At 44.9% G+C, this 26126-nt stretch overlaps 1 protein-coding gene across 1 annotated transcript in view; it reads left to right on the top strand.

Annotated features, from left to right (window-relative positions):
- The window catches only part of LOC120937286 (early endosome antigen 1-like), a 59114-nt gene that overhangs the window by 13560 nt on the left and 19428 nt on the right, over window positions 1-26126 (top strand). The window contains exons 4-7 of the mRNA XM_040350353.1: window positions 120-234; window positions 1900-2084; window positions 14188-14342; window positions 14990-15152. Of these exons, the coding sequence (XP_040206287.1) occupies window positions 120-234; window positions 1900-2084; window positions 14188-14342; window positions 14990-15152 (618 nt within the window). The remainder of the gene's footprint in view (window positions 1-119; window positions 235-1899; window positions 2085-14187; window positions 14343-14989; window positions 15153-26126) is intronic.

The raw sequence follows: 26126 nt of genomic DNA on the forward strand, positions 1-26126 counted from the left end.
GATAGATGGGTGGTAGTTCCGATTTTGAAGGTAGTTTACATTTTAAAGTGTATGTGCAGTCTAGGACAGGGAAGATGGTTTTGCTGAAAAACAAGTGATAAAGTTACCTTTTTTCTTAGGACCTTCGATCAGATGGCGAAGGCTTGAAGCTTGAAGTGAAACGAAAAGATGCAAATTTACTAATGCTGCAGCGTGATCTAGAACAAGTTAAAAAGGAAATCAGAGAATCTGAAGGTAACTAAGTCTATATCTAATTTCATTACATTTACTCAGGGGTGGCCCGTTCATTAAGGGCGCACAGGCGGCGCTGCCCCCTGTACATCGCTGCCTCCCCTATACATGCGCCAGCCCCTTTCAGGACATCGGCGCATGGATGCCAATGCAGGGGGGCTGTTTTTTTGAAGCACCGATTAGAGCCAAAGGCTCTAATAGGCTTCAATATAAGGTGGGCTCGGGTCACAGAGAGTACACACGGAGCCCACCCAGGTGTGTTACAACAGCGAATCAATACAGTATTCGCTGTTGTAACACTGATCCTCCTCCCAGACAATCAGAAAGCGGGTTTTGACACCGGTCACCCGATTGGGTGAAAGGACAGGCGATCTATTGGGTGCCTAGGAGGAGGAGGGGAGGAGCTGGAAGCCGCCATGGAGTAGAGGACTTGGAGCCAAGCCGCTGCGCCACACTGCCTGCCACCCGCCATTATGGGGTAAGTGTCGGGCCGAACGGCAAACAGCGGGGGGTGGGTGCCGCTTGGGGGGAGTGTTTGATTGTTTGCTGCCTCCCCCCCAAAAACAAAACCACCTCTCCGAGCACTGCAGAGTGGGGGGGGGCGAGATCCCCCAATGACACTCGGGAGAAGAGGAGAGCAGCAGAGATCAGCTGAGCCCTGCCTATGATTAGTGCAGAGGGAGGGGGGCCGAGATCCCCCACTGACACCCAGGAGAAGAGATCATCAGCTGAGCCTTGCTCTGCGCTTCCATGTTCCACCCCAAGCGGGAAAGGGGCCGAGATTCCTCGCTTACAGCTGACAGAAGAGGAGATCAGCTGAGCCTCCACAACATATACTAGTGCAGGAGAGTGGACTGTAGCATTGCACAACCAACCTAAATTAGGGCTTATATTTGGGGTAGGGCTTATTTTTCAGCCCTCCCCGAATTACAGAGGCGGCTCTTTAATTAGGCAAATTAGGCGGTCGCCTAAGGCCTCACACTCACAGGGGCCTCACAGGCGCCGAACTTACCCAATGCATTACCCCAGTTTTGAGGAACAGGGCACCTTAACGTTGATGTGCTCAGGCAGCGTTAAGAGCCCTGACTCAGGAGCTGGGCCGCCAGCGTCCCTAACAACAAGTGAATATCAGTGACACCACCCCTGTGTCAATTACCCAGCATGCCCTCAGTCAATGACGTCACAAGGGGGCGGGTTCATCAGGTGACATCACCGGTTGGACTCCGCCCCTTTTATAAAAGAGCAGGATCTGGGAGCCACCTTGTTAAAGGGGGGCTTCCAGATTCCGATAAGCCCCCTGCCCGCAGACCCCCACAACCACTGGCCAGGGTTGTGGGGAATAGGCTCTTGTCCTTGAATTATTTTTCCCATCATGGGTGTGAGTGGGGCCCCATGTCAAGTTTTGCCTAAGGCCTCACAAAGCCTAGAGCCACCTCTGCCGAATTAACAGTAGTTCTTATTATCGGGATAGATCTTATTTTCGGGTAGCAAAGAGATACAAATTATTCCCAACATTTAGATTAAAAACAGAAGTCTCTGGTGCATGCATCTGCAACTATCTTTGTTTTGTTTTTTCTCTAGCTTCTATCTATATTAATACTATCAAAGAGTGAGACAATGGTAGTAACTGATGGTTATAAACAAATGTGTTTTGCGTTGTCTTTGTAGCTTCTTATTCTAAAGAAAAAAAGCAGTTGATCGAGGAGATTGTTCAGATAAAGAAGACAAAGGAGCTAACTAACAGACAGATCGCACAGAAGGAGATGGACATAATGCATAGCAAACAAGAGCTTGAACGGGAGAGTCTCAGCTTAGCCAACACTAATCAAAAAGTGCACATTCTTCAGGCACAGGTATACACAAACTCTATTTACAGGTTTATAGTGAATATGTGGTCCTAGAGTTTTTTTTGCTTTAAGGGCTCTTTCATACGGGCGGACCGTATGTCCGCTTTTTCATCCATCCGCTTACGGATGAACATCCACTGACACCCGATCTCATCCGGTTCCGCAATCCTCCGATTCTGCAGATGGAGGAAAACCCTATTTTTCCATCCATCATCGGATCGGGTGAACAGGGACAGACGTTCCGTGTTCATCTGATCCCCCCATAGAGGAGAGCGGAGAAAAGACAGCACAGTGTGCGGGGACCGCCCTGTCATCCGCCGGCTCAACGGGGATCAGAGGAGCGATCCCAGCTGAGAAAGTGGGGCATTACTGATCCGCCCCGTGTGAAAGAGCCCTAAAGGGAATGTTGGTATATTTTTATTGAGTGTGCGTGTTTCAATGTGGTTCTATTTCTTGCATTAAGGTAAAAATGTCCCAGTAAATGTAAACCCCCCACCTCCCTAAACACTTACACTTTTTTCAATCCAGCGCTGTGCCCATTTGCAGTGGTGCCCTCTCCCTTTTCTGTTCTCACAGGTCTCAGAGGTAATAGAGGCTTCTGTCAATCAAATCCTGTGAGGAGGACGCAGGGAGCAGGGCCGAGCCATGTGTGTGTCTCTGGACGCACACAGGCCGGCTCGGGCCCCCATAGCAGCCTTTTAAAACAACTTCAAGATATTAGTGCAGTGTTTACCTTAAAGTGGTTCTAAAGTCTAAACATTTTTTTATCTTAATGCACTGTATGCATCAAGGCAAGAAACACCCCACTATCCGTTGCCCCCCCCCCCCCCCCAAGGGATTTACACAACCTGGCTTTGCCTATTCAGGTTCATGGCTTGCTGAGGGGGCACTCATAGCAGCACAGAGCAGGTAAGCATAATATATTTTTTAAATAAAACTTTACACTTTACAGTGGTTCATCAGTAAGTTCTGGAAAAATGTAAAGTCTTCACTCACCTGTCCAAGCATCCAGCACCGTCCTCACCCCATTCGATTCTTCACCAGTCTTTGGATCCCAGACGCTGGCATGTTAGCGGTGGGCAGCCAGCTGTGACTCCTTGCGGCTTAACAGTCGGCTGCACATGCATGAACTGCACTGTGCTTTGTGATTGGCCCTGAAGCCCTCTGGGACCTGTGACATGTCCCAGAAGGCTGCAGGCGGGGGGGGGGACGGGGGACTTCAGCTCGAATCACCTAGACTACATGTGTCTGAATTCAGCCCACCAGGCCATTTCTTGTGGCCTTTGCTCCTCTCCTGCAGTTGCGGCACCCCCTTCACCTCTGCCCCCACCTTGTCCCAGCAGTCGGCAGCAGAGAGGAGGACTCCTCTGCCAGATCCTTTGCTTCCTCATGTAGCCACGGTGAGGCTTGTCTCTGCCCCCGTGTCAGCAGCAGAGAAGAGGAAAGAACGCCTCCTACAGATTCTGCACCTCTCTGTGCAGTCACAGCACCCCCTTGTCTCCAGCACTCCTCTGGTCCTCCTCCAGACCCTGCACTTTCTGCTTCCCTGCTTCTTCCCTGCAGCAGCACATGTTAAGGAGGGTGCACTGTGATGTAAGAAAGAGTGGAGGACTCTTGTCTCCTGATGGTGGGGGGGGGGGGTTCTTGACACCTAATGTAAGGGCGGGTGGATGCTCTGGACATCTGCTGCTTATAATTATTATGAGAATAATACAATTCTGTTAAAGATGAAAGGAGGGTCTCACACCACTGGTATCATCCAAAAGAAACTTTAATGGATACTGCTCAGACAGAACACCATGGCAGAATCATCTTCCATTTAAACAGTCTGCAATAAAGTTTCTTGTGGATGATACCAGCGTTCCCCCTCCTTTTTAGACTTGCATAATTTGTTACAGGAGTGTGAGTGGACTCCGTGCCGGTCTGCACCCACCCTTCACAGCTTATGTCTTAAATTATTACTAAAACCAGCAATAATCGAATGTAGAGGCAATCATTTAATATAATAAAGAATAGATCAATTTATACAGTATAGTCTTACAGACTCAACCCTTTGAGGGAAACCATAATGCTGATGCGGCCCATGATGAAATTGAATTTGACACCCTTGGCCTAGATGATCCGAGCAAAAGTGGGAGTACTTGTCAAAACTATGTTTTCTTGTTAAATACAAATATTTGAAGATTGTTCACTAAGGAGAACTCTCAGTGGCTCAGTTCATTTGTGCTTTGTGCCTCTTTACAACTATTGACATAAGATACCAGTTACACAGGGGGCCAGATTCATGTGGATCAGCGGATCTTTAGATCCGCTCGATCTACGTGTTTTACGATCCGTCGGTGCAATTTAGCGAGGCTAGTGCAGTATTCATCAAGCACTTACCTCGAAAATTGCATCGTTGGATCGTAACTCCCCCGGCGGAATGCAAATTCCGCGGCTAGGGGGAGTGTACAATTTAAATCAGGCGCGTCCCCTCGCCGATTTAACTGCGCATGCGCCGCCGGCGTAATTTCCCAGTGTGCATGCTCCAAATGACGTCGCTAGGACGTCATTGTTTGCGGCGGCTACGTCAATTGCGGCCATCCGTATTCCCGATCGACTTACGCAAACGACGTAAAAATTTGAATCTCGCGCGGGAAAGACGGCCATACTTAACATTAGCTACCCCTCATATAACAGGGGTAGCTATCCGCCGGAAAAAGCCAAACGCAAACGACGTTAAATAAAAGCGACGGGCGGGCGTACGGACTTGAATCGGCGGTTCTCCTCATTTGCATATCCGACGCGTAAAAAAAAAAGCGACGACACCTAGCGGCCGGCGGTAGATTGCAGCCTAAGATTCGACTGATGTAAGTCACTTACACCAGTCGGATCTAAGGGAGATCTATGAGGAATCTGATTCTATGAATCAGCCTCATAGATCCGACCGGCTGGACTCAGAGGTACGACGGCGGATCAGGAGATCCGCCGTCGTATCTCTTTGATGAATCTGCCCCCGGGAGTGCATTGTTTTCAGTCAGCTGCATGTAAAGCCATTGTGAAGCACTGCTTCATTACAAATTTAACAACTATAACCACCCACTTGTACAGACAGTATATCATTTCAAATAATACATAATCAAAATATCTTTGAAACCTTAAATGTACTGATTATTTACATTGAGCTGATTTCTTTATGTTACCTAAGAAAAAAAAAGGAAAAAAACAGTAAAATTACTAGTCTCATTAACTACTTGTTGCACAAGACTTCCCTGTATGTCCTTGAGTTGCAGTGGTTATACTGTGATGATGCCTGCAGCTACAGGCATCATCCTAGTATTTGTTATCCTTTACTGGCATTGCTCATTTTTGTAAAAGTGGTCCTAGCTGGTAATCGGAATGTCCGTGATCATCTCTATGATCTACGAAACTGGAAGCGATGAGTATTTTGTCACTTTCGGCTTTGTTTTTGTGTTCACTGGCTGGTTACTGGCCAGTGAAGCAGCTGATCAGACCAATCTGTGTCTGATCGGCTGCTTTGGACACCAGATGAGAAATCTGGGGTCTTATACACCCCAGATCTCTTCATAAAGAGGACCTGTCACGGGCCATTCTTTCTTTATCGTTACATCACGGGACACAGAGCGGCATTCATTACTATATGGGTTATATGGAGTACCTTCAGGTGATGGACACTGGCAATCTCAAACAGGAAATGCCCCTCCCTATATAACCCCCTCCCATAGGAGGAGTACCTCAGTTTTTACGCCAGTGTCTTAGGTGTTGGTCATGGTTTAGCTTGCCTCCGCATCCTTGGGATTAGGTGAGCTAACCGGTTCTGTCCAAAGGCCTCAGCGCTAAAGTGGTCAGTAACCGGACCCCAAACCCTTGGGGTATAGCCCATAATGCTTTTCTTTTTAGAGAGCTGGACCCTGGGCCCAGAACTTAGAAACCTTTGGGTGCCTAATGTTTCTGTTGCCAGAGTGCTATATGGGCCCAGGACAGTGGATCCTTCATAGGAACCCAGGGCCTGAAGGTCTAGACATCCCCACGGAGATGGGGGAAGATTGGGCCTCTTGCTTGGCAAAGTCCTGCGGCATGGAGCAGGTAAGTGAGGGGAAAACTTGCGGAACTTGGTTCTTAGCAGGTTTTTTCTGGGGGGTCACAGGGGACATGCCTAAAGTTATGCGCTGCATCTGGCAAACTAGTCACATATCTTAATGATAGGATGGCTCTATGTGTATTATTCCCCATAAGAAGTGACCTCCCTTGTAGTGTTGGAAAAGCATTTGAGAAACATAGGGCCTGTGTAATATAAAGTGTATGTGTGTGTCAGAGAGCTATGCTTACCTGCAAGCCTCCAGGCGATGCTCCATCAGTCTTCCTCCTCAGAGCCTGCAAAGCAGGCAAAACGCTGACCTCCTCGTGGTTCCAGCTGGAGCAGAGAGGCTCCCTTCCCCCCAACCCCCCCCCCCTATCGGCGGGCGCGCTCGCGCGTTCACTTGTTATAGGCGCAATTCGCGCCGTTTAGCTGAGGGGGGGAAGGGCGGGTCAGTGGTTTAAGGAAGGGGCGGCCCTTCCTTTTCGTTCCAAACAGCATTCGATACATTGGAACTGGGGAGGAAAGACCAGAGCGGCAGCACGGGGCGCCGAGGACACACAGTGGCCAAAAAAGAATATTGCAGTCTTCAGAAGACTGTTTTCAAGCCTAGAAATAGGCTGTTTCTTTCCATCTCATAGTTTTTCTTGCAATACTACTCAGGGGGACAGAATGATTTTTCTTTCCTGGATTTGAAACAAAAAACAAAAAAAAAAAAAAAAAAGATTGAAAAAAAAAAAAAGTCATCTAGGGGAGAGGAAGCATTTTTTATCCCCCAAACAGGTGTTTGGGCAATTAACTTTTATAGTTCCAAGTACCAATAGGTAGCAGGTGTACCTCGGTATTGTACCATGGCATCCGGGTCAGAGGGTACAAGAGGTGGGGATTCCCCCAGAGAGTCTGAGGTCTCGGACAAAGCTATGCCGCTGCTTTCCCCACAGGGAGCCTTGGGGCCATCGGGATCTGGGGCTGGAGCTGGCGCGGGTCAGTCCAACCCTAAGATGGTCACGGACGAGGTATTACTCACCTCTTTAAGAGAGATGGAGAAAAGAATGGGAAAAATGATAGCCACAGCTATGCGGGGCAGTAAACGGATTAGATCTCCGTCGCCCGAGCGTGGACCCTCAGAAGAGGAGGTCCTTTCCTCAGGGGAATTGGACGATCTCTTGGACAAGGACCAAGTAGGTTCAGGGATCGAAGATCCGGATACAGAGGAGTCTGGAGCAGTCTCCCAAGGGGAGGGCTGGTGGATTCAAGCCTTAACGGACTTGGTCCATAATGCATTCAACTTGCCAGTACCAGATCTCCAGGTATCGACGGTTTCAGCTTTGGGCTCACTGAGGGCGCCTCAAAGCAATGCAGTGTTTCCGATCCACCCTCTATTAGAGGGAGTTTTGTTCCAAGATTGGAACAGGCCAGATAAAATCTTCTTACCACCTAAAAGATTCTCTGCCCTATATCCTATGGAAGATAAATTTTCCAAGAAATGGGCTACTCCTGCAGTGGACGCAGCCATCTCATGTGTTAACAAGTCGTTAACATGCCCTGTAGAAAACATACAGGTATTCAAGGATCCAGTTGATAAACGCTTGGAAGCACTACTTAAGAACTCCTTCACTACGGCAGGGGCAGTAGTACAGCCAGCTGTGGCTGCGATTGGGGTTGCTCAAGCATTATCGGATCAAATTAAGCAGATGCTTAAACTTATTCCTGCCCAGCAGGCAGAAGAATTTTCGGATGTCCCTAGGGCCATATGTTTTACAGTAGACGCAATTAAGGATTCTATCCAGCAAGCGTCACGTTTATCGTTATCCCTTATCCATATGAGAAGACTCTTATGGTTAAAGAGCTGGGAGGCCGAGCCCCCATGCAAGAAGCTCCTGGTAGGGTTTCCCTTCTATGGAGGACGACTCTTCGGAGAAGACCTAGATAAATACATTCAGACCATTTCAAACGGCAAAAGTACTCTCTTGCCATCTAAAAAGAAGTTTCAGGGGCCTGCGTTTAAACGACAGTACTCCCCTGGGCAGGGGCCCTCTAATGCCAAACAGTATCGACGGCCTCCTGCGAAAGCAAACTTCGGCTTCAACAGCAAGTCTCAAGGACAGGCTGCTAGAGGCAGAAAGCAGTGGTTTCGCAAACCAGCAAAACCAGCCCCCAAGCCCTTATGAAGGGGCGCCCCCACCCACGAAGGTGGGGGGAAGGCTGCGACTCTTTTCAGAGGTTTGGGAAGCCAGCATTCCCGACGAGTGGGTACGGTCTTCCGTGGCCACGGGCTACAAATTAGATTTCCTAAAGTTTCCTCCTCCTCATTTCCAGGAGTCGAGGATTCCAAACGATCCGGAAAAAGGAGCCGCATTAATGTCGGCATTAAATCATCTACTTTCCCAGGAAGTAATAGTAGAGGTACCAGTCCTGGAACAGGGGCTAGGTTTCTACTCCAACCTATTCATCATCCCGAAGTCCAATGGTGATGTCAGGCCAATTTTGGACCTAAAGATGGTAAATGCATACCTAAAGATCCGCTCATTTCGGATGGAATCCGTGCGGTCAGCAGCTGCCACACTCCAAAAGGACGACTTCATGGCGTCCATAGACATAAAGGATGCCTACCTTCATGTTCCAATTTATCAGCCACATCAAAGATATCTACGCTTCATGGTGGCTTCGCGTCACTTCCAATTCGTGGCGCTTCCCTTCGGGTTGGCTACGGCCCCCCGGGTGTTCACGAAGGTCCTAGCTCCAATCCTAGCCAAACTAAGGATCCAAGGGGTCACGACCCTAGCATACCTGGACGACCTCCTAGTCATAGATCACTCGTCTCCCGGCTTGGAGCGAGCAGTGGCCCTCACGGTCCAATACCTCGAGAAGTTCGGCTGGGTCCTAAATCGAGAAAAGTCAGCTTTCCTGCCCACAAGGCAGTTGGAATATCTCGGCATGAGATTAGACACAGAACAACAAAGAGTGTTTCTACCTCTGAGGAAGGTCAAAGCCATCAAGGAATTAATCCTACTGGTTCTAAGCAAAAAGGAACCGACTATTCGCCTATGTATGAGGTTACTAGGCAAGATGGTGGCCACATTCGAGGCGGTACCATACGCCCAGAGTCACACTCGCATCCTGCAGGCAGCCATCCTGTCAGCATGGAGCAGAAGGCCACAGGCCTTGGATATCCCGTTGCCGCTCTCATCAAGAGTCCGACAAAGTCTGTGTTGGTGGTTAGACCCTCAGAACCTACTGAAGGGGAGATCTTTCAGCCCAGTGGCTTGGAAGATAGTGACCACAGACGCCAGCCTGGCAGGCTGGGGAGCAATTTTGGATGGTTGCACTCGCCAAGGTACTTGGGCAAAGCTAGAGCAGCAGTTGCCCATCAACATCTTGGAGCTCAGAGCTGCTCGACTAGCCCTCAGGGCTTGGACGTCAAAATTGCAGGGGTTCCCGGTGAGAATTCAATCAGACAATGCCACGGCCGTGGCATACATAAATCACCAAGAGGGAACCAGGAGTCAAGCCGCTCAGAGAGAGGTGAGCTTGATTCTCCTATGGGCAGAGGCTCATGTGCCCTGCATATCGGCAATATTCATTCCCGGAGTGGACAACTTTCAGGCGGACTTCTTAAGCCGCCAGACTCTATGGCCGGGGGAATGGTCTCTGCATCCACAAATCTTTCAAGCACTCTGCCAAAGATGGGGAGTGCCGGACGTGGATGTCATGGCATCGAGACTCAACAAGAAGCTAGACAGGTTCATGTCCCGCTCAAGGGATCCGATGGCCTGCGGAACCGATGCGCTGGTTTGCCCTTGGCATCAGTTCAAACTTCTTTATGCGTTTCCCCCGCTTCAGTTACTACCCCGCCTGCTGCGCAGGATCAGGGTGGAGCACATACCAGTCATCCTGGTAGCTCCAGCATGGCCCAGAAGGGCATGGTACTCACTAATCCTAAAGCTGGTAGTGGGAGACCCTTGGACTCTTCCTCTACGGCCAGACCTGCTATCGCAAGGTCCGATCCTCCACCCTGCCTTACGGCATCTAAATTTGACGGCCTGGAAGCTGAATCCCTGATTCTCAGGGGTAGAGGTCTGTCTCAGAAAGTAATCTCTACCCTAATCAGAGCCAGGAAACCGGTCTCTAGGGTGATTTATCACAGGGTCTGGAAGGCCTATGTAGGCTGGTGTGAGTCCAAGCTATGGCTTCCTCGCAAATTCACCATTGATAGAGTTTTAAGTTTTCTCCAGCTAGGAGTGGATAAAGGATTGGCATTAAGCACAATCAAAGGACAGATTTCTGCTCTGTCAGTGTGGTTTCAGCGGCCGCTGGCCACCCACTCGCTGGTTAAGACCTTCCTTCAAGGGGTCTTACGTATTAAACCTCCAGTTAAATCCCCGCTTTGCCCGTGGGATTTAAACCTTGTTCTGTCAAGTTTACAGAAACAACCGTTTGAGCCGTTGGCTGAAATTCCTTTGGTGTTACTGACAAGGAAGTTAGTATTTTTGGTCGCCATAGTTTCCGCAAGAAGAGTATCGGAACTGGCGGCCTTATCCTGTAAGGAACCATATCTTATTTTTCATAAGAACAGGGTCGTTCTCCGCCCTCATCCTTCCTTCCTACCGAAGGTTATATCCAGTTTTCATTTGAACCAGGATTTGGTATTACCATCCTTCTTCCCTAAACCTACTTCCAGAAAAGAAGGGTTGCTGCATACCTTGGATATCGTCAGGGCCATGAAGGCCTATCTTAAAGCTACAAAGAAGATCCGGAAAACAGATGTGCTGTTCATATTACCGGATGGGCCCAAGAAGGGGCAGGCAGCTGCAAAGTCCACCATTGCTAGGTGGATTAAGCAATTAATCACTCAGGCCTACGGCTTGAAAGGGTTGCCTCCTCCAGTATCATTAAAGGCTCATTCTACTAGGGCCATGGGCGCCTCCTGGGCAGCACACCACCAGATCTCTATGGCTCAAGTTTGCAAGGCGGCAACCTGGTCTTCTGTCCACACGTTTACAAAATTCTACCAGTTGGACGTAAGAAGGAATTCTGATACAGCCTTTGGGCAGGCAGTGCTGCAGGCTGCAGTTTGAGACCCTCGGATTCCGGGGGCTCCTCTTTTTTTAGTTAAATTTAAAATTTAAGATTATTTTTCTCAACTAAGTTGGATTTATTATGATTTGAGTATTTCTCTAAATTAAATCCTTTTGTCTTGGAGATGTTCTCCCTCCCCTCATTGTAAGCATTGCTTTGGGACATCCCATATAGTAATGAATGCCGCTCTGTGTCCCGTGATGTAACGATAAAGAAAAAGAGATTTTTAATACAGCTTACCTGTAAAATCTTTTTCTTGGAGTACATCACGGGACACAGAGCTCCCACCCCTCTTTTGAGGACCATTTTGGGAGGCATACTGCTTGCTACAAAACTGAGGTACTCCTCCTATGGGAGGGGGTTATATAGGGAGGGGCATTTCCTGTTTGAGATTGCCAGTGTCCATCACCTGAAGGTACTCCATATAACCCATATAGTAATGAATGCCGCTCTGTGTCCCGTGATGTACTCCAAGAAAAAGATTTTACAGGTAAGCTGTATTAAAAATCTCTTTTTTATGATGTTCATCCCTTGGGATAGCAATAAAGTTGATAAAAAAATGTAAACAGACGTGTAAAAAAACAAACAAAAAACATGAGATAAAAAAAAAAATAACAAAATAAGAAAAATAATGAAAAATCTAAAGCAAGCCCTCCACCTCCCCCCTGCGTACGCGAGCGCAAAGGCGAACGCATACATAAGTCTATGTTATTCGTGTTTTCACCACACATGTGAGGTATCACCACAAACATTATAGCAAGAGCAATAATTCTGGCACTAGATCTCTGTAACACTAAACTGGTAACCTGTAAAGACGTATAAAGCTTTGCATATGGAGATTTTTAGGTACCGTAGTTTGTCACCATTCCACAAGCATTAATATTTTAAAACGTGGCATGTTGGGTATCTCTTTACTCAGCATAACATCATCTGTTATATTTTACCAAACAATTGGGTATTATATTATGTTTTTGTGCATTAACATTCATTAAAGTGTATTTTTTCTGTTTTGACATAAAATTGTAACACCCACCATTTTATTATCTAAGGCCCCCTGCTTAAAAAATATATATATATTGTTTTGGGGTTCTAAGTAATTTTCTAGCAACAAAAAACATGTAGGAAAGAAGTTTCCGAATAGGCTTGGAAAGCAAGTGGTAAAGGCACACCTGTTATAAGTGCCTAGGGCAACAAGGTTGGTAGTGGAGGTAGCACCAAACTACAACATTCATATCAGCTAACTCCTAACCACAAATATATAGAAAGTAAGTTAGTTAAGGTCTGATTTGTAGTTTTTTTTTCTTAAGCACAACTTATGCACAAACATTCTGTACTTAAAAGAAATTCCAATAATTTCAACAATATTTTTTTTTCTTCAGTATTTTTTAAAATACTTTCAAAAGAAATCAGCTCTATATTATCAATCTCTGTTATTATTTTTTTTAAACAGTTTTCTATTTTTATTGCTCTAGTGGCTAATCTGATCAATTAAAAGTAGACCTTTCTAAGAGAAACATAGGATCTGCCATTGTTGAATGCCAGTTGCTTGGCTGTTATACTGACCTTCTGACTTCATCAGTTTCCCAGTCACAGATGCAGTATGCATATCAAGAAAGTCAAAGTAAAGTCAGAAGTCCATATCTGCATACTTTTTCTTGGTTAGTGATTAAAACTGTTGAAGTGAGCTATGCTTTTATGTACATAAACTGATACTGCTTTACTGGAAACACTCCAGTCTACCAACAAGCACAAACAAATTAGTCAATGAATTCCTTCTATATATGCAGTTAAAGAATGCCCAGCATTTTATGCAAATTTGGGGTCAATATTTAGAACATGTAGGGGTGTCAAACTCCATTTCATTGTTGGCCGCATCAGCATTATGATTGCCCTCAAAAGGGCCGGTTGTATCTGTAAGATTGGATGTCCAGCGCATTCCCTCCCCTTTCCATTAGATGTCAAGAGCCACCCCACCATCAGAAGTCGAGTCCCCCACTCTCCCTTACATCACAGTGCACCCCTCTTTCCTTATGTTGTTGCTGAGAAGAAGCTGCATTGCTTGAAAGCAGAAAGTAATGGGCTGGAGTAGGACCAGAGGAGGGCCACACAAAATGACCTGGAGGGCCGGATTCGGCCCGCGGGCCTTGTGTTTGACACCTGTGATGTACTATAGGTGCTGCAGCTATACAGATCTCATCGGTGGGATATCTCTAGATGTATACCTATTGTACACTAATGTCATTTTAAGGTGGAATAAAACCATTAGGAATGTTGGGGCCTCCAACCGATTTTGCCATAATGTACAAGCATACTGAGTACATTGCACATTGAGGCATGCTTACCTTGTGAATGCCCTTTTCGGCATTTTCATCCTCACCTAGTGTTCTTCCATGTTCAGAGTGTTCATCCTACTTGATTGACCAAGCCAGGATAAAGTGACTTCTGTCCAGCAAATCTGCAGACTGATAACAGGTGCTGGTTGAAAGTGGTTGACATTGCCTGAAAATTGCTGTGTATAAGGCCAAGCATAGTGGTTTTGACAGGTACCCATTCCCACCTCCGATCAGATTGTGGCAACAAACCACCGGGTGTTCTCTCATCGCCCTCCCCCATCTAGAACTTTCTGGGACATGTCACAGCTCATCGTGGATTGCTTATACGTAGTGGACAGCCTTCTGGGAATCTGCATGGAAATATACCCGGCTGCCCACAGTAACCATGCTGGTGATGGGCACCTGAAGAAGTGGTTTGGGTGAGCATGGAGCTGGACCCCTGGACAGGTGAATGTCATTTAATTAAGTCAGCAGCTACTGTATTTTTAATGTAATTGTTTTTTAAAAGGACGAAGAACCACTTTAAAGTTACAAGTACACGTAAACATTCACCAGTTCTTAAAACTTGGAAAATTGGTGTCAATGTCCTGTTCAGCTTGTCCCTTTTTTTTTTTAATAGCTAAAGCAAAGATTGGAAAATCAGAAAGAGATGGAAAACCAGCTGTCACAGAAGAGAATTGAGCTGCTGAAGGTGAATTCAGCCAGGCATGAAATGGAGGATAAACTGCTTAAACACACAGCAACAACCAAGAACCAACTGACACTTGATTTAAGGTACAAACTCTGTCCCCATCATACAGGTATTCTGCATGAACATTGTACATACTGTATATTGCAGAGGCCCATTTTCACATGGATCACCAAGATACACACGAACTAAGACCATTTAAAGTGTGTAATATTATGTGAACATTATTAATTGAATGGTAAATAAACAAAATGACCATGTCAGAAGAAGGAATGGCATATTTGTATTTTTAAAAAAATGAAACATGTAGGTAGACAAATAAGTCACAGGGGGTTATTTATGTCAGATTCACTGCTTTATAAATATGCATTGGTTTTGACAACTAGGCTTCAATGACCTCTGAGCATAAAGGGGTTAAATACAGCTGGTATTAGCACCTGAATCTGCCTTTATGTCATCAACTTCTTCATGTAACCTTCTGCAATGTAATAGTCAGACTGAGAAAGGGCAGAGCATCAGTGTCAGTCAATAAGGTTCTATTGCATTGCGCACTGTTGTCAGTCTAACACAAGGAACATGCTTACGGTAATGAACTGATCTCATGCCCAGTCAGAAGACTGATGCAAGGGGATTACACTTTATTTCTTAAGCAACAAAGATGGTAATGCCACCCTACTTGCTTTGAAGGGGGTAGCATATTTACAAAATTATGCCATTATACTTTCACTTATAGGAATGAACTAAGCTACCTTCACCAGCAGCTTCGAGAGAAAGATCTGCAGTCTGAACAGGACCGTGTTCTAAGAAAGAAAATGATGGATGACTGTGCATCCTTGGCTAGTGAAAATAGTGTATTGCAGGCTCAGTTATTGGAAATTACCAAGCAACTGGAAATGGTAAGATCAATGCAGCAAATGCTAGTATGACCAAACTTTAATCAGGTGTTCCTTAAACTGGACTTGTGGGATTTCCAAAATTCATAGCCTGGCTGTGACTGATGAAGTTTTCAATTTGCCTGAAAACCTAAGTGATTTGGGAAAGGTGAAAACCCCTGTCAGTTTATTTTCTGCTGTCTGTTTCCCCTTGCGGAGAATCCCTTAATTTCCTATCCTGGGGATGCAACAGGAAGTGAGAGGAAATCTCTCCAAAGTGAGAGGAAACCCGCTCTTAGAAAGTTGTAACTGGAACATTGCAAGATTCCCCCTCTATACTTTTAGTGAAAACTCAAAATATTTGGATTGCCCATCACATTCTGCCACAGCTACAATGATCTCCATCACAAAGGGGCTGTGTTGATGGGGTTTGGGCCCGTGTTGATGACCTCAGTTTGACATCAATTTCAGAAGCTTCTGAAATCAGCTGCAATTAATTGACAGGTGCATATAACCTTAAGGGTCCTTTCACACGGAGCGGACCGTTTCTGTGTCCGCTCCGTGTGTCCGCCAAAGCTCAGCGGGGATCATCCCTCATCCCCGCTGAGCTGTCGGCGGATAGGGCAGTGCAGAGAACGCCCTGTCTCTGCTCCGCTCTCCCCTATGGGGGATCGGATGCAGACGGACTGTCTGTCCGTCTGCATCCGATCCGTTCCGCCGGACGGAAGAAAAATAGGGTTTCTTCCGTTCGCAAAAGCGGATCCCGACGGACGCGGACGTTAGCGGATGCTCCATCCGCTAACGGACACGATCCCATAGGGATTCATTACAAGTTCGTAAACGGACTTGTAATAAGCGGACGAACGGTCCGCTAGTGTGAAAGGACCCTAAGTCGATCTCCTTCTAACCTGCATTTGACCTGCTTCAAGGAGGGTTTTGTATCCCCATAAACTTGTATGAGAATTCAAAACCCATCTGAGATTAACAAAATCCCATACACACGGGCCCAAATACAGAGGGTAAATCTCCCCAGTGATAACACAGAAAAAACACCCCAAAACTTGACAAGCATTCTAAAATTTCTCTCTTTCCACAACTAAAAATATTAAGTTTTGGCTATGCATACCGTTAAGTAAACTACAAGCAGCTTACTCATGGTCCTCAAATCAAAGTCACAAAGAGTACAGCACAACACCACTGAAGTGAAGAAATTACACTGAATATATATATATATATATATATATATATATATATATATATATATATATATATATATATATATATATATAATGTTTCAAGGGCAAGGCCTCGTACACACAACCGTTTTCCCCGACAGAATCCATCAAGAAACTTGGTGGCAGAGCTTTTTTGCCGAGGAAAATGGTCGTGTGTATGCTTTTCATCGAGAAAACTGTTCAGGAACTCGACAAAGAAAAAAGAGAACAAGTTCTCTTTTTCCTCGACGGGAGTCTTAATTTTCTCATCGTGTTCCTCGTCGGGCAGGTTTTCAACGAGAAACACGTGTGTATGCTTAGAAACCCGCGCATGCTCAGAATAAAGTATGAGACGGGAGCGCACCTTCGGTAAAAGTAGCGTTTGTAATGGAGATAGCACATTCGTCACGCTGTAACAGACTGAAAAGTGCAAATCGTCTCCTACCAAACTTTTACTTAACACGCAGTTACATGAGATTAGCAAAAGCAGCCCCAAGGGTTGTGCCAGTGGAATCGAACTTCCCCTGCTTGTGTTGTACGTCACCGCGTTTGAGAACAACGAGATTTTGTCTTGACAGTGTGTATGCAAAGAAAGCTTGTCAAGTTTCTCGACAAGCCTAACAAGGAACTCATCGAGGAAAACGATGTGTCTTTTCCGACGAGTTCCTCGGTCGTGTGTACGAGGCCTAAGGCCCCGTACACACCAGAGGATATCCGCTGGAAACGGTCCTCCAGACCGTTTCCAGCGGATAAATCCTCTGGCGGATTTGGATCTGATGGCTGTACTCACCATCAGATCGAAATCCGCGCGGAATCCATCCGCGGTGACGTGTCGAGCCGTCGCCGCGACGCTGTAAGGTAAGTACTTCCACGCATGTGTCGAATCATTATGACGCATGCGAGGGAGGGGAGCGGACGGATTGATCCGGTGAGTCTGTACAGACCACCGGATAAATCCGCTGGACAGGATTTAAGCGGATAGATTTCTTAGCATGCTAAGAAATTTTTATCCGCTTGAAATCCCTCGGCTGGATTTTTATCCGCTGATAAATGTCCGCTCAGGCCTACACACGACCGGATCTATCTGCTGGAACTGATCTGCGGATCAATCCCAGCGGATAGATCCGGTCATGTGTACGAGGCCTAAGGGTTCACATACTGTATACTTTCAACATAAAAACTCAAAATGTAATATAATGCCAGCCTACCAATCCTTAGATGTGGTGACTGAATTAGTATTTTCTTTTTTATAATCTTCTCTTTTATTGGGCTTTTTTCCTTGTGTTTTATTGAGTACAATGGTGTAATACAAATTACAGGGAATATATTAAATACATTGAAAATAGAGAAGCTCAAATATTCTTAATTCAATATGTAAATATACAAAGTAAATACAGCTAGGTCCATAAATATTGGGACATCACACAATTCTAATCTTTTTGACTCTATACACCACCACAATGGATTTAAATTGAAACAAATAAGATGTGCTTTACCTGCAGACTTTCAGCTTTAATTTGAGGGTATTTACATCCAAATCAGGTGAACGTGTAGGAATTACAACAGTTTGTATATGTGCCTCACACTTTTTAAGGGACCAAAAGTAATGGGACAGATAAACAATCATAAATCAGACTTTCACTTTTTAATACTTGGTTGCAAATCTTTTGCAGTCAATTACAGCCTGAAGTCTGGAATACATTGACATCACCAGACGCTGGGTTTCATCCCTGGTGATGCTCTGCCAGGCCTCTACTTCAACTGTCTTCAGTTCCTGCTAGTTCTTGGGGCATTTTCCCTTCAGTTTTGTCTTCAGCAAGTGAAATGCATGCTCAATCGGATTCAGGTCAGGTGATTGACTTGGCCATTGCATAACATTCCACTTTTCTCCCTTAAAAAACTCTTTAGTTGCTTTCAGTATGCTTTGGGTCATTGTCCATCTGCACCGTGAAGCGCCGTCCAATGAGTTCTGAAGAATTTGGCTGAATATGAGCAGATAGTTTTGCCTGAAACACTTCAGAATTCATCCTGCTGGTTTTGTCAACAGTCACATCATCAATAAATACAAGATAACCTGTTCCATTGGCAGCCATACATGCCCACACCATGACACTACCACCACCATGATTCACTGATGAGGTAGTATGCTTTGGATCATAAGCAGTTCCTTTCCTTCTCCATACTCTTCTCTTCCCATCACTCTGGTACAAGTTGATCTTGGTCTCATCTGTCCATAAGATGTTGTTCCAGAACTGTGAAGGCTTTTTTAGATGTTGTTTGGAAAACTCTAATCTGGCCTTCCTGTTTTTGAGACTCACCAACGGTTTACATCTTGTGGTGAACCCTCTGTATTCACTCTGGTGAAGTCTTCTCTTGATTGTTGACTTTGACACACATACACCTACCTCCTGGAAAATGTTCTTGATCTGGCCAACTGTTGTGAAGGGTGTTTTCTTCACCAGGGAAATCATTTTTCGGTCATCCACCACAGTTGTTTTCCGTGGTCTTCTGGGTCTTTTGGTGTTGCTGTGCTCACCGGTGCGCTCTTCCTTTTTAAGGATGTTCCAAACAGTTGATTTGGCCACACCTAATGTTTTTTCTATCTCTCTGATGAATTTGTTTTGTTTTTTCAGCCTAATGATGGCTTGCTTCACTGATAGTGACAGCTCTTTGAATCTCATATTGAGAGTTGACAGCAACAGATTCCAAATGCAAATAGCACACTTGAAATTAACGCTGGACATTTATCTGCTCCTTGTAAATGGGATAATGAGGGAATAACACACACCTGGCCATGGAACAGCTGAGCAGCCAATTGTCCCATTACTTTTGGTCCCTTAAAAAGTGGGAGGCACATATATAAACTGTTGTAATTCCTAAAAGTATGGTATACTATTTAGTCACTAATGACATTAAGATTATTAAGTTTAGAGGTTTTATGTAGTTATTAGTAACTACTGACATATATATTGTCCTCTGTGAAGCAAAGAGTTATTAACAATACGAAGGGAGCTTCAAAATCATAATAATAAAATAGCAAATAACAGAGAAAAAATAAATAAATAAATAACCATAACTATAAGAAAAGAAAATGGAGAAAAAAAGAGAGTACTGGAACACTGGAACCATAAGGGGGGTCCGTGTGGTCGAGCCAAGAGCTACCGCTCCAATCCAAGAGATGTTGAACAATGGCATATATAACACACTGATTCAGCTACCATGGCAGTAGTACTCTATTGTGCAATGTTGGCCTAATATATGCAATGCAGGGCTGCCACATCCTCTCAAACCTGGGGATCATGTCCAATTTAAAAGCAGCCATCTTGGCTTGGGTCATGGTATAATTCATCTTGGCTATAGCTTCATGTAAGACCAATTTAGGTGATTTCCAAGATTTTGCTAGTGTCTGTTTTTCTGCTGTGAAGAGTTGCACCAGCAATTTGAATTGAGTATGTGAAATAGAGTCTGGTTTTAAGTTGAGTAGTGCCATTGCAGGATCAGGAAGGATTTTTTCCCCTAGTAATTTGGTTACAGTTTTAAATATACCTTTCCAAAATGTTTGTGCTTTAGGACATGACCACAAAATATGAAGATATGTGCCCAAATCTGTACACCCTCAAAAACATTGTGGCGGACAGTTCTGCACATATTTGGCTACCATGGCTGGTACCAGGTGCCACCTAGTCAGTACCTTGTAGTTGGCTTCACTAGCTATTATGTTGGGGGAAGCTGTTTTAGTTGTTGACCATATTTGGTTCGATTTTGAAATCTCTAGTGTACGTTCCAAGTCCTCCCACTTCCCAACATAAGGCTTTTTTATGTTTATTTTCACCTAGTGTCCCAGTCTTGCACATGCCCACTTGCGCGCCCCTCGATCCCATAACTACTGTGTCTGGTGGACACAACGGATCATGGCAGATCACTGTGGATGGCCAGGGTATCATGTAATCGCTTGATTGGTCAAAGTGATCACAAGATTTGCAATGTAAACAAAACAGTCATGAAGCGCTTCCAGTATGTAAAAAAAATTGTCAAAAAGAAACAGCGTATTTCATTTTTTTATTTTCCAAATGAAAAATTGTGTAAAAAAATGACAACTTCAAAAAACTTGCCACGCCTCTTACTAAATACCTTGGGCTGTCTACTTTTCAAAAATATGTATTTTCGAGGGTTTTCGTACTGTCCTGGCATTTTAGGGCCTCAAGAAATGAGATAGACCCTCAGTACATCAGGATTGATTACATTTCTAATTTATACTGTAAAGTATATACCATAGTTTGTGGACTCTATAACTTTCACACAGACTAAATAATGTACACTGATTTGGGTTATTTTTACCAAAGAACTGTAACAGAATACATTTTGGCCTAAATTTATGAAGAAAGATTATTTATTTGCAAAATTTTATAACAGAAATTAAACATGTGTTCTTTGTTTTTCTTTTTTACATTTCGGTATTTTTCCTTTATATAGCAAAAAAATGAAAAATACAATAAAAACAGTGGTGGTTAACTACTACCAAAATAAAGCTCTATTTGTATGAATCATTTATAAAAAAATTATTTGGGTACAGTGTTGCATGACAGCATAATTGCTAGTTAAAATAGCACAGTGCTGAATAGCAAAAAATGGCCTTCTCATGAAAGGGATAAACTCTTCTGAAGGTCAAGTGGTTAAACTATAATTTGCCATTATCGGCAGTCCTCTCCTCACACTGACTGTACGTGAGGAGAGAACAGCCAATAACCAGCAAATCCACACTGGGGACATCTACACTGATAATCAGGGCACGGATCATCAGTGTCCTGATTATCAATGCAGCCCCAACAGTGCCCACAAGTGCTGCCAATCTGTGCCCATCAGTGCCCATCAGTGCCACCTATTATTATTATACATGATTTATATAACACCAACAGTTTATGCAACACTTTACAATGTAGAGTGGGGACAGCACAATTACAATACAGTTCCATACAGAAGGGCAAGTGTCAGGACCTGGATTTGAACCTGGGACCTCAGCTGTGTCTGGCAGTGAACCTTCTCACTGAGCTATCTGGGATGCTGGACAGCTCCCTGTCTGATCTGCTGGACAAACCCATCTGATCCATTGAACATTCCTGCCTTGTGTCTTGATTGTCTTGAACCTTGAACCCCTTGCTCCGCCCATGAACTTCCTGATATAAGCCATGTCTCTGCACTTCCTCCTTGCCAGAATATTGTGCTATCTCCAGCCTGTATCTTGCTCCTGTCTTCCCTGCTGCCGTCCATATTTGCTACTGCTCGTTATCGACCCTTGGCTTGTTATCTACTACGCTTCTGCCTGATCCCAACCTACAAATACTCATTACCGACCCCTTGGCTTGTTATCGACTACGCTTCTGCCTGATCCCAACCTACAAATACTCATTACCGACTCCTTGGCTTGTTATCGACTACGCTTCTGTTTGATCCTTACCTGCTTATCTGCTATTGTACCCCGGCTTTCTCACCTCCTGGTGGGGCAATCCTGAGGACCGCGACCTGGCGCTAACACGCAGCAAAATCCATCTTCACCTTCAGAAGCTCTGGTGAATACCGGTTAGCGCTTAGATTCCGCACCTCAGGTGACCCAGTGTCATCAGCCAGGGTGACCTGTTCTGCTGCTATAGCTACTGGCCTCTGAGCCTGACTCCAGACCGTGACAGAATATTCTGGCCCAAAACATGGAGGCCGTTGTAGCAGCTGCTGTAGCTCCTCTCAGGGTGCAAATCGCTGAGTTGCAGACGTTTGCTGTTAACTACCAGGAAAAATGTTCTGAGTTGCAAATTGAAGTGAAAGCACTACAAGAGGAAATCCTTGATATGAAGAAACAATTGCGTGACTTTCGTGCTCGAGACACTGCTGCCGTAGATACTAATACACGAATGCCCCTACCACTTAAGTTTAACGGAGACCGCCGCCATTATAGAGGGTTCCTTAATCAATGTCGCATATACTTTCAGATGCAACCTGCTGCATTTACTTCGGACAGGAAAAAGGTGCTGTTTATTATCAACCTCCTGACTGAGGAAGCTTTAGCCTGGGCCTCCCCTTATGTGGAGAAAGATGATGTCATCCTGGATAATTTCGATTCTTTTGTGACTGCGATGAACCAAGTTTTCGATGATCCTAACCGCTGCGCTACTGCTGAGGCAAAATTGCACAATTTACGGCAGGTTAGACGCTCTGTTGCAGAGTACACAACTGAATTTCGACGCTGGATCTCAGATACCAATTGGAATCCAGCAGCACAAAAGAGTCAGTTCCATCAAGGACTCTCGGAACAAGTAAAAGATGAGCTTGCCAGAGTAGAAAGTCCTGACGACCTTGAGGCTTTTATTAAATTGTGTATTCGAATTGATCAAAGACTTACTGAAAGGAGAAAGGAGAGACTGGGAATCTTAGGCAGTAATGGTGGCATGCGTTTTTCTACTACTCAGTATCCTCCTAAGGTTTCAAGATTTACTCCTGATTCTGACACTCCTGAACCTATGCAGGTGGATGCTCTTAAAAGATCTATTACTACTCAGGAGAAAGAAAGACGACGTTCAGAGAACTTATGTCTGTATTGTGGAGACTCCGGACATTACGCAGTTAATTGTCCCAATAAATTTAAAAGAACAATTGCAGCAACAGATATTACAGTATCTGAACAAATAGACTCAATTTCTCAGTCCGTCTCTCCTTTGATTCAGGAAGCAAATAAGGTTAATTCTTTATCAACTCATTTTGTCATCCCCATTAAGCTAATTTCTGAGGGCCGTGAAATCCCCTGCTCTGCTATGCTGGACTCTGGGGCTGGAGGAAACTTTATGGATATAGAGTTTGCCCACCACAATAACATTCAAGCCATAAATACATCTTCTCCTATTGAGATGGAGACAGTTGATGGTTCACCCTTATCCTCAGGACCTGTTACCCATAAAACCGTTCCTTTGGTAATCCAGTTTGAGGCGGATCATCGTGAGACCATCAGCTTTCAGTTGATCACATCACCCAAATTTCCCATCATTTTGGGCATTCCTTGGTTCTCCACTCACAATCCCTCTATCAACTGGGGAGCACGGACCATAGATTTCACATCCTCCCACTGCAAGGAACACTGTAGGGAATCTTATCAAACAAGTTCTCCGCTGGTCAAGGAATTGCAAGTTGGTGTGGTAACTACCCAGTCATATGACGACTTGCCTCCACAATACCATGCATTCCGGGATGTCTGTGATAAGAGAAATGCAGATCAATTACCTCCTCATCGCCCATACGACTGCCCCATTGAGCTGCTTCCAGGGGCCGAAATACCTTTTGGCCGCCTTTTTAATCTCTCAGAACCTGAATTAAAAGTGCTCAGGGAGTGGCTTGATGAAAATTTAGAAAAGGGTTTTATTAGACACTCAACATCTCCTGCAGGAGCAGCTCTATTCTTTGTTGAAAAGAAAGACTCCACCTTGCGTCCATGCATTGATTACAGGCACATGAATAAGGTCACAATTAAAAACCGTTATCCACTCCCCTTGATCTCAGAAATGTTGGAAAGACTTCGTTCTGCCAAAGTGTTTACAAAACTTGACCTACGGGGGGCATATAACCTGGTCCGTATTCGTTCAGGAGATGAATGGAAAACCGCCTTTAGAACCAGATATGGGCATTTTGAGTCCTTGGTCATGCCTTTTGGTCTCTGCAATGCCCCTGCGACCTTTCAGCACTTCATAAATGATGTTTTTCGAGATCTGTTGGACCAATTTGTCATTGCTTATCTGGATGACATCCTTATCTTTTCTGATAACCTGGAAGAGCACCGCAAGCATGTTTGCATTGTCTTTGAAAGATTAAGGCAGAATCGACTTTACATCAAATTGGAGAAATGTGAGTTTGAACAAATCCAGATCCAGTTCTTAGGGTATATTATTTCTCCAGATGGTGTGGGCATGGATCCTGAGAAGATTAAAGCAGTGGTAGATTGGCCTGCCCCCGGAAACATTAAGGAAATCCAACGATTTGTCGGGTTTGCCAACTTTTACAGAAAATTTATAAGGAACTTCTCTAAGGTGATAGCTCCAATTACCCAGCTAACAAAGAAAGGGGTGCCCTTTGTGTGGTCATCTGAGGCACAGGCTGCTTTTGGAAAGTTAAAAACTCTTTTTACTTCTGCACCAGTATTGGTACATCCCAATCCTGAATTACCTTTTATAGTGGAAGTGGATGCTTCAAACTCTGCCGTGGGAGCTATCCTCTCCCAACGACATGGTGAAAATATGCAGCTACATCCTTGTGCTTACTTTTCTCGTGTAATGTCTTCAGCCGAAAGAAATTATGACATTGGGAATAAGGAGTTGCTAGCAATTAAAGAAGCATTTTCTGAATGGAGGCATTTGCTGGAAGGCGCTAAGCATCCTGTAACCGTTCTCACAGATCATAAGAATCTGGAATTCATTTGTTCTGCCAAGAGATTGTCTTCTAGACAAGCACGTTGGTCATTGTTCTTTTCCAGGTTCAATTTTATTATCTCATATCGACCTGGGTCAAGGAATGGTAAGGCTGATGCCTTATCACGAATGTTGTCTGGGCCTCTCCAGGAAGACAACTCTGAATACACAGTCCTGCCTCAAAAGAACTTTCTAGGTGTCACAAGTTCTAAAGCATTCTTGAGTCTTCTCAAGGAAGGGTACGAGAATGACCCACTCCTCAAAGATCCTCCTATGAACATCATCCTTGATTACAAGAATGGCTTCTGGACTCAAGCACATCGCCTCTATGTACCTGAAGTTGCTCGGGTTGAAGTCCTCAAGTTGGTTCATGACTCCAAACTTGCTGGACATTTTGGAGTTTCTAAGACGGAGGAACTTTTATCCCGTTCCTTTTGGTGGCCTGGGTACAAAAGAGATGTCAAAAGTTATGTAGCCTCGTGCCTGGTCTGTGCTCGCAATAAGACACCCCGAGCTTCTCCTTTGGGGTTGCTCCAGCCACTCCCTGTCCCATCAAGACCATGGGGATCAATTTCTATGGACTTTGTGGTTGATTTACCCCCCTCTAAAGAAATGACCACTATCTTGGTTGTTATTGACCGCTTCACTAAGATGGCTCACTTCATACCAGTGAAGGGGGTACCCTCTGCAGAACAAACTGCAGAGTTGATGGTTCGAGAAGTCTTTAGACTACATGGAATTCCAGAAGATGTAGTTTCTGACCGAGGAGTACAGTTCACTTCAAAATTTTGGAAAAGCTTTTGCTCAGCTTTAGGAGTAACAATTAATCTATCTTCTGCTTTTCATCCTTTTCATCCCAGTCAAATGGTCAGACCGAGAGGACCAATCAAACGTTAGAGCAGTACCTCCGATGTTTTGTTAGTTATCTTCAGGATGACTGGGTGGACTATCTTCCTACAGCGGAGTTTGCTTATAACAATTCTAAACATAGCTCCACCTCTCAGACCCCTTTTTTCCTAAATACCGGGCTTCATCCAGCTTTTATCCCTGATCTCCCTATCTCAACTCCAATTCCTGCTGTTACCAACAGATTAACTGCTTTACAGGAGACCCAGGGAAAATTGATCGAGACTTTGAGGGAAGCTCAGGAAAGTTACAAGAAGGCTGCAGATAGACATCGCAGAGCACTTCCTACCTTTCATGTGGGTGATCAAGTTTGGTTATCTACTAAAAATCTGAAGGTTCATGTTCCATCCGCAAAGTTGGGACAAAAGTTTGTGGGACCTTTCCAGATCTTGGCCCAGATCAACCCAGTTGCCTTTCGCCTAAAACTTCCAGCAAGT

Source organism: Rana temporaria, chromosome 4 (assembly GCF_905171775.1).
Source record: "Rana temporaria chromosome 4, aRanTem1.1, whole genome shotgun sequence".
NCBI classification, from domain to species: Eukaryota; Metazoa; Chordata; class Amphibia; order Anura; family Ranidae; genus Rana; species Rana temporaria.